This window comes from Cynocephalus volans, chromosome X, assembly GCF_027409185.1.
Source record: "Cynocephalus volans isolate mCynVol1 chromosome X, mCynVol1.pri, whole genome shotgun sequence".
NCBI lineage: Eukaryota > Metazoa > Chordata > Mammalia > Dermoptera > Cynocephalidae > Cynocephalus > Cynocephalus volans.
In genome coordinates, this window is record NC_084478.1 from 147840640 (window position 1) to 147850289 (window position 9650).

The following is a 9650-nucleotide window of genomic DNA, read 5'->3' on the forward strand; positions in this document are numbered from 1 at the left end:
TCATGTTAAACTATTATTCTCTAGAGAAAATATCCATATCAAACAGTTAGTGACATAATACGAGTTGAGAAAAACAATTTAGGGGGAAAATTTACCCACAAGTAATCTGATCTGACAAAACAAACCAGACTGATGTCAAATGGACAAAAAACTGAGAAAACGTTGCAAAAAAACTGATAACCACAAATATATGGTTGGGGGTGGGGAACAGTTAAGCCATCTAAAAAATCATTCCACATGGCTTTGGCTTATTAAAATATTTTACACTTTTCTTTAAAAAAAAAAAAAAAGATTTGAAAGCATCTGAAAAACATGCAAATTGTTTGAAAACCCTGCATGGAAAATTCAGACAGTTTGCAAGCCTCATTCAGATGTTTACCAAGGAAAGACAACTCTCCCCATGAAACATATGGTGGGAAAGGTCTTTATAATTCTCTCTGTGTTATACTAGATGGCAACCCAGAGGTCCGTGCAGCAGTTACAAACAAGGGGTATTATCTGAAAGGGACGGGACTGTGGTATTTGCTTTGGTTGGGGAACCACCCAGCTTCGGTTTTTCCAGATATTCTGCACGCACAGGTTTATGACACTGGAGAACTTGGATTGCATCTTCTACTTTGAACCACTCTCTCTCCCTGCCTTCATTAACAGGATCTTCCCAATCTTCTCCTAGCTCAGTGACTGTAAGAACATGAACACATGTTCTGTGCTTTCGGTCTTGGTTCTGCTGCACGGTGCCCAGGAGTCTGCCTAATCTTCCTTTCACTCCAGCCTCCTCATCAACTTCCCCCAGGGCGGCGCCGCCAGGCCCCTCCTCGGGCTGCATTCCTCCTCCTGGGACAACCCACTGGTCGGGGCACCGACTGCTGCTCACCAGCAGCGCCTCGTCCTCCTGCTCGCTCCGGAAGCACAGGCGCGCTGCCCGCTTCTTGAAGCCCTCGCGGTCATAGGTCCGCGTCTGCTTGGGCTTGAGCTTGAGCTTGGGCTTGAGCTTCATCACAGAGGCCGGCGCTTGCTGCAGCTGCCGCTGCCGCCAGGAGAAGAGCGAGGCTCGGGAGCTGCGGCTCGCGCCACCGGGAGGCAGTTTCGAGAACCGGCGCCGCCGACTCGGCAGCCTTGGAATGGTTTGTAGTTGTGCATCTATTTGTGTGATGATTTGTTTAAAGTCCGAGTCCTCTTGTAGAGTGTAAGCTCCACAAGGGCGGGAACGTGGTCTGTTTTGCTTGCTCTTTTAACCCCACGTCCCTAGCTCCGTGCTTGGCACGTAATGGAGGCTCAATAAATACGAGTTTGAGAAACGGAATGAAAGCAGATGTGACAGCAGACTTTAGGGTTTGCAAGGTCGCGGGTGAAGTTAGGCGGGCAGAGGACTGTGGTCACAGAGACCTTTATGGGAGGAGCTGAATCAGGAAGCCGGTGCATTCAGGGCGTGTCAGAGAGTCAGAAATAGTAGGTCCCTGGCTCTGCAGGGCTGGACAAATGGTGACTCTAAAGAGGCTCTAGAGCGTAATAGCCTGGAATACACTGTAATAGCTTCTTAACTCCCATTTCTTCTCTTTCCAGTCCATCAGCACACATTTACCAAACCAAGTTCTCTAAAGTCCGTCCTTTATTGTTATTTCTTGCCTCCTCAGTGATCTTCAGCAGTTCGCCATGGTCACCAAATCCTGAACTCCTTGGTCCTGTATTCGAAGCCCCAGCCAGTCTCAGTCTCCTTCATACACTTTATCTTCTTTTGCTCTCTTGGTCAACTCTCTGAGCCCCAAATGCAGAAGTGACACATTCTGGCTCTAAAACTGGTCTAGAGTAGTTCTGCTAGCTGCCATACAGGACCGTTATGTTTTAATAGCCATGTAAAATCCTCCAGTGCGTGAGGCCTGGAATCCTATTCCAATGCCTGATTAATACCCTTATATGTATTCCTGTTCTCTCACTCAACTCTCGCTTTATTTTGTTTTAGTTTGTTTTTTTTATCTCCTTTTTATCTGATTTAGTAGTATAAACATAGTCGATGTTAGATAAATATTTGTTAAATGAGTAAATCATGCATGTGGTGGACTGTCTCACTAGGAATTTGCTGTGCATTAATATATTCACAGCAATAAAGAAGTAATACAATTTTAAAATGAGGAAAGTAGGATCTTGAATAGATTTCTCATTGGCAACTTCAATAAACTGCAAAGTGTGTGAACTTTAGTGTTCTCATAGGTCAAAGTACAAAAACATTGGTATATTGACTGCCAGTGGGGCCCAAAATATTGGTTACAATAAATACGATGTCCTTTTGCTTTGAGTTTGTGATATGCTGCTCAACTCACTGAATAATGCACATTGAAGAAATTGCTAAATAGAAATATTTAACATTACTTTAAAAGTACTGAATGCTCTTAGGAATGTAATAAACAGAATTGTGATACACTTCATAAAATAAATGAACTGAACTGCTCGTACAGTTTACCTCAGGCTACTCTTTTCTATTTTCAGTAGATTTACCTTTTAAATTAAATTATATTTTGCTTAGGCTAATATTACAATTACTTTGCATTCCAGGAGCACATGTGTCAAGGGGGACATACATTTAACAGCAAAAACTATCTGCAAAAGCAAAAGGCTCTTTTTCCTCCCGAAAGGATCTTTTATAAGAATCAAAATGCACAACTGATCAAAAATAATAGTTTAAGGGCTGGTCAGTTATCTCAGTTGGTTAGAGCATGATGTTGATAACACCAAAGTCAAAGGTTCGGATGTCAAAAAAAAAAAAAAAAAAGTTTAACAGGGTGCAAACAGTAGCTCAACAGAGCATATAAATTTATTTAGTTTATTTTCTACGCTTGTTTGAGTTTTCTGTTTTTGTTTTTTCTTCACTTTGTGCTTTACAACCAAAAGAAAGAAACTCCTTCAAGGAGATATATCCTCTAAGTAATTACTGTGTGCTATAAATTGGAATATTAGCTGAAGTTAATGGCAGAGAATGACAGTGTAAACTAACAGAGCATTATCTAAACCTTACGAATGATATAATGGGTGTTCTCCTGAAGAAAGACACAAGATGTCTCAAGGCCTGGGTTCTAGAACTGACTACTATCTTATGAGCTTGAGAATATAATAACTCAATATTACTAGCATATATATTGTTATAAATGGTACTGATTCTTTATGTCCCTTGTCCATTCTCTTCCCATCCCACTCTCCCACCCCCCTCCCCACTCTAATTACCCTAGATTTCTTCTCTCCTTCTGAAAGAGTAATGGTTACTCTGCTGGTTTGTTGCCTAGATGATCAGACTAAAGCTGAGAGGTGTGTTCAGGTCACCCAATATTATCATAGAGCCGATGCTTCTTCTGTCACTCTGGAATGGGCTTTGTGGAGAGGGGCATCCTCTTCTTTTTGGTCACTGCTGGTGACTCTCCTTCTGTCAATGCACTCCAGTGGCTGGCGGACCATCTGCATGGTGGTTGTGGTGTCTAGCTGCTTCCACGGCAGCTGTGGATATTGTGGGGCCTATGACCCCTGTGGAAGAGATTCCGAGCACTGAGATTCCTGCCAGGCTCAGGAAACCACAAACACCCTTCAGATCTCAGTTTCACTCACTGAATGCTTTTTGAAATCTGCATCTGTCTTCCAGCCTCCCCTTCCCCCTGACTCACCAAGGTACTGTATGATTTCAGACTCTTTATTGACAACTATCAGGTTAAGTGTATTAATGGGAAGATGTGTTAGGTGCAGAAGCGACCGACATCATATTCCCACAAAATGAGTCCCGAGGAGGTCTCTGCACATGATGTCTTAGTTTCAAAAGGGAGCAACACACCAAAAATAGATCACTGCTGTTCTCGCTCAAGTTCTGAGGACTCTGGGATCAATGCGATTGGGGCTCACTATCTGGAATCGTGTGATGAGGACACAGAAGAAGGAGCAGAACTGAGTTCAGAAGAAGATTACAGTCCAGAGAGCAGGTGGGAACCGACGAGTGCACCCTTCTCTCCCCTTCTCAGTCTGATCTGGAAGCGACTGCAGCGATAGAAACCACCCTGTGAGAGTCCAGGCGGGAAGCTGTGCCCTCTGAGCCACGTTGAGCTTTTGTACTTTTGTCTGATGGATCCTTTTTCTCAAGGCTGTTGATATTCTCTACCCTTGTCTGACAGCAATAGCAGTTCAGTGGTCTGCAGATTAGCTTCACTCTTCAATTAGTCTTATAACTAAGACATTCTTTTTATTATAAATGGTTTTCTTTTGTATTTTGTCTTACTTTCTATGCTGCATCTGGTGTCCTGTATTGTGACCCAGCCTTAATTTCACTGATGATCACAGAATTTCATGAATCAGATTGAGGAACTACCCAGAACGAAGGAGACAGTATTTTCTAAACAGCCAGTACTTCACAAAAAGACTCTTGGCATTCCATCTGGCACGCTCACAGGCACCCCTATCCTGCTAGTCCCACGTGGGAAGCGCTCACTTGAGGGGGACAGAGTGTGCACTGGTGGATGCCATTCCTTCCCTTTCCCCTTCTCCCTACCGCGTGTACTGGGTCTGGCCCAGAGCTGCCTCTGTTTACTTCTGGGAGGTCACTGGAGGCCAGCTCAGCCCCTGGTTATGCCTAGTATCTGCACAACCCTCAAATGACTGGGGCTTACTAGACCTTCACATAGGAGCAATTTCATGCTCAATTCCGCTTTAGGTGACACCTGCACTCTGGAGGGTGCTGTGGAGATACAGAATGAATAAGACCTGATCCCCACCATGAAGGGGACCACAGTCCAATAGAGAATATGACACGTACAGCTAATGGCACGCAGATGCTCTGGGAACCGAGGTGAAGGACAGATGTACTTGGCTTGGACTAGCTGGGGAAGGTGTTGCAGATCTGAGCTGGCCTCTTGGGTGGGTTCCCTAACATTTCCTTGCTTTTCTTAATTGCTCTTCAAATCTGGGGAAAGCTTTAAGGAAGCTATATAGTTATTCTATTTAGGAGGCTGCCATAGCTGACATCTTAAGAAAAAAATTGATTAATAGTCTTAGTTAGCATGGAAATGCTAAAGGCAGAAGTCCTTTAGGGATTAGGAATGAATCTAATAGGTTTGATTAATTCTGCTTCATTTGGTTGTATGAAGCATTAGAATGGGTTAGGTGAGAAATGGATTAGAACTCAGTACGATGCATGGATTTATTATGCAAATGCAGAATCAGTTGAGAGAGTTCACTGCTAAGTCAGGAGAAAATATTTTGTGTGATATTCATTCACTTTACTACACTAATATTCATGGTCTGTTGTATATGTTCTCTTCTCTCACATGCACAAAATAGTGAATAATTCTTATTTAGCTCTCTTCAGAGTTCTCTTAATCTCCACTTACACCGGCTATTCTTGTGTGAGCTGGTTATCTGCCATTTCTCCAAATCTTCTGTGAGGCACGTGGTTAAGAGTCCAGGAGATTTTAAATATGGCCTTAATGAAATGAACACTATCGAAGATGGAGATAGAGAAATACTTCTCATACCCTGACTATCCATGAGTGGGCTCTTGTGCTGTGTCAGCAGTATGACTCATGTCTTCTATGTCACGTTAGTTAATATTTTAAGAAATGAGAAGAAGCCTGCTGTGTTCTTCCCTGAAGCTTCCATTTGGCATTCTTCACAAACTGCTCAAGGAAGAATCTGCTTTCCTAGTTGTATGTGTAGTTTAAGTGATTTGCTAGAACTTTATGGTAGGTTTAGGTGCCCCAAACATCCATAGGGTTTAGAAGGCAGAGTGTGCATTTTCCTTTCAAAACAGTGTCAGTTAAAACTTTCTAGATGAGAAATAAGTATAAAATTCCTACTTATTGAAATTTAAAGACTCAACAGGTCACACTCAAGGTGGTGGTAGGAGGAGCTGTAGGAACGGCAAGGTACAAGAGAGGGCAGGTGGAGGCAGGTGTGTGGGCTTTCTCCTGCTCTGTCCTGGACTGGCCCAGGTCTCCTGGGGACATCTGCTGAGCCCTGCCTGAGTTCTTAGTGCCTTCTCTAAGCAAGTGGCCAGTAGAAGGCAGGCATGGAAGCTGAATGCCTGCAAGCCACATGTCAGGCCCCAGCAGTGCAGTCGGTGACCATGCGCTCAGGGTTTAACACCAGTGCCCTGTCTAGATCACACCATGGGTGAGTCCTTGAATCCCCAGGTGGGCATACAGAGGGACTTCTTTCTCTATGCCATTCCCATCAATTTTCTCTTTTGGGCCCACATCCTCACCGATTAAACTATTAGGTATCAACAATCAGGTCTAAAAAGTTATAGAAAGGTTTTTTTCAAGATGGCGGTGGCTGCAGCGGTTGGCGCAGAGTAGCTGAGGTGGAAAAGGCGGCTACTGGGCCTCAGGCAGCCGGGAAACTTGTGGACCTTCCTCTTGCCATCTCTTAAGGGAGGACCGCTGCTGGTGGCCGGTCGTGGGGGGTGACCGCCACTTTGCCCTCGGCAGGAGCGGCTGCCTCATCTACAGGCAACAGCTTTGAATTGTGGAGCAGGAAAAGAACTGTTTCTTAGCTGCAAAAGCGAGTCTCGAAAGAGGGAACACGGCGCCAGGGCTGCTGTGGATGCAGACAGGATACTGGAGGCCGGGGCCGCGCTGAAGGCGGCCAGATGCCCTATTCAGGATTCGAGGTTTCAGGCCGGCATTAAAGAAGATTCCTGGGAGCACCCGAGCCGCGCTGCGACTGAACAGCCTGAGGTGGCAGCAGCCGAGAACAGGGAAGGCGGCAAACCAGAGGCAGAGAGTGAGCGCCCGACCTGGCACAACCCTGTGAGTGACCCCTGGACCAGCCCTGTTTGGGGTGCTGACACCCACACGGCTCCTGCCTGCATCACCAGGCCACTCACCGCCCCGGGGCTGCCTCCATTTTCCCAGGTCCGGGTAGCTCCACCCGGCTCGGCCATCACTGAGCCTTTCCACTTGCTTGGCCTGGCGTGGGGCTTTCCGGAGCCTGCGGGCCGGCCTCCCCTCCCACTCCCTCCGCGGTTCTCTGGCGGGTTGGTGGTGGGGGGCATCCCCGGCCAGTGTCGGGAGGGCAAGGAAGTACGGGCGGGCCGACTCTCACTCCACCGCACCCTGGACTCCGGCCCCCGGTAAACTTCCTGTTACTGGGAGGCAGATATCATCTCTGCGGCCACCAGTTCGGAAAAAAGCCTAACCAATTTCTGGTTGGGAATAGTGTGGTAGGAGAGTTCCCAGGTCTGCTTGAACCTGCCGGAGAGCTGGCTGCAGGCGGGCGCTAGATTCGGTCTATGCCGGGGGGATACAAAGGTGAACAAGTCCCGAGAAAAATCTACACAGTGCTACAAAGGCACCCAGAGCGACCGGTCGTCTGTGCCTAGCAGAAACCTGGTAGACTTCCTGGGCGAGGCGGTGCCGAGCAGGGTCTTGAAGGCCCAGCTGATAGACGAGGGGTGCAGAAGACACGTCCCAGCCCAGCACAGTGCGCACAGAGTGGGGAGACGTGCGGCCAGGGAGGCGGAGACTCGACAGAAACCACACACCCTGTGGGGTCACCACTGCACGATCCAACAGCCTGGGCCAGAGCACACGGAACAGGGAGAAGTCCTGCACAGGAAGTGAAAGCTCAACAGAGATCACACACCCTGTGGTACGTGATCCACCAGCCCAGCAGAGTCCAAGCTGACCAGAAAGGTGGCTCCCCGGAGAAGCCCAAGACCCGAGGCAACCACACACACAAGGCACTAGAGGCCAACTGAGCAGCCACGGAGGTAGCCATACGAAATTGGCAACCACAGCAACATCCTAGTTATTCATTAGTCTCAAACCGGTGGACTGTGAAACCCCCTGCCACAATGAATAAACATCAAAAAAAAAAAAAAAAAAGATACCAGAAATACAAAAAATCAAGAAAGTACACCACCAAAAGTTAATAAATCTCAAACTCTAGATCCTATAGAACAAGAAGCCCTTGATATGACTGACAAGGGATTTTGAGTGATAATTCTAAGGAAACTGAATGATATAGAAGAAAACTCAGCTAGACATCATGATGAAATGAGGAAAAGTATACAGGATCTGAAAGAGGAAATGTACAAAGAAATCAATGTCCTGAAAAAAAATGTAGCAGAACTTGCTGAACTGAAGAAGTTATTCAGCGAAATAAAAAACACAACAGAGACTTTAACCAGCAGGCTTGTCGAAGTTGAAGAGAGAACCTCTGAACTTGAAGATGGGCTGTTTGAAATAACACAAGCAGACAAAAAGAAAGAAAAAAGAATCAAGGACATTGAAGAAAATCTGAGAGAGATATCAGAGAACCTTAAGCGCTCAAACATCCGAGTCATGGGTATTACAGAAGGGGAGGAAAATGGAGGTTATGTTGAAAACATATTCAAAAAAATAGTGGTAGAAAACTTCCCAGGTATAGGAAAAGTCACAGATCTTCAGATCCAGGAAGCTCAACGATCTCCAAACGTATTCAACCCAAAAAGGCCTTCTCCAAGACATGTCATACTCAAATTGGCAAAACTCAGAGACAAAGAGAGAATCTTAAAAGCTGCAGGAGAGAAGTGTCAAATCACCTATAAGGGAGCCCCAATCATGCTAACATCAGACTTTTCATCACAAACCCTAAAAGCTAGAAAGGAATGGGATGATATTTTCAAAATACTAAAAGACAAAGATTGCCAGCCAAGAATACTCTACTCTGCAAGGCTATCCTTCCGAAATGAAGGGCAAATAGTATATTTCTCAGACAAACAAAAACTGCGGGAGTTCACTACCACACGACCACCCTTACAAGAAATCCTCAAGGGAGTACTGGTTTTGGTTCCTGAAAAATAACTACCACTGCCATAAAAACCCAAGAAAAATCAATACCCACTAGTATAATAAAAATGGCATTCATGAAGAGAAAACAAGCAAACAAAAACGCTATCTACAACCTAAGGAACCAACAAACACAGAAACCAAACAGTAAATCAGAAAGCAAGGAACAAAAGACACCTAAGACAACCAAACAACCAATAAAATGCTAGGAATAAATCAACACCTTTCAATAGCAACTCTTAATGTAAAAGACTTAAATTCCCCAATCAAAAGACACAGACTGGCTGACTGGATCAAAAAGGAGGACCCAACTATATGCTGCCTACAAGAGACCCACCTCACCCATAAAGATTCACACAGACTAAGAGTGAAAGGATGGAAAAAGATTTACCACGCAAACAAAAAAGAACAACGAGCTGGAGTAGCTATTCTTATATCTGACAAAATAGACTTTAAATTAAAAACCATAAAAAGGGACAACGAGGGACACTACTTAATGATAAAAGGACTGATCCATCAAGAAGACATAACAGTCATAAATATGTACGCACCCAATGTTGGAGCAGCCAGATTTATAAAACAAACTCTATTAGACCTAAAGAAGGAAATAGACACTAATACCATAATAGCAGGGGACCTGAACACCCCACTGTCAATATTAGACAGATCATCTAGTCAAAGAATCAATAGAGAAACACAAGATCTAAACAAGACTCTAGACCAATTGGAATTGGCAGATATCTACAGAACATTCCACCCAACAACCTCAGAATATTCATTCTTCTCATCAGCACATGGATCATTCTCCAGGATAGATCACATATTAGGTCACAAATCAAGTCTCAATAAATT

General features: G+C 45.0%; 1 protein-coding gene and 1 pseudogene across 1 annotated transcript; one reads left to right on the forward strand and one right to left on the reverse strand.

The window, feature by feature from the left end:
• Nucleotides 1-478: 478 nt before the first annotated feature.
• LOC134367407 (diphosphoinositol polyphosphate phosphohydrolase NUDT4B-like) lies at nt 479-826 on the reverse strand. Its single transcript, XM_063084148.1, has one exon. The coding sequence runs from the start codon at nt 824-826 to the stop codon at nt 479-481; it is 348 nt and encodes a 115-aa protein (XP_062940218.1).
• Nucleotides 827-3503: 2677 nt separating this feature from the next.
• LOC134366706 (UPF0524 protein C3orf70-like) lies at nt 3504-4037 on the forward strand (annotated as a pseudogene).
• Nucleotides 4038-9650: the final 5613 nt, after the last annotated feature.

Excerpts from the sequence above, each read along its gene's own strand:
- LOC134367407 (XM_063084148.1), bottom strand. The coding sequence starts at position 826 with ATGCAGCCCGAGGAGGGGCCTGGCGGCGCCGCCCTGGGGGAAGTTGAT.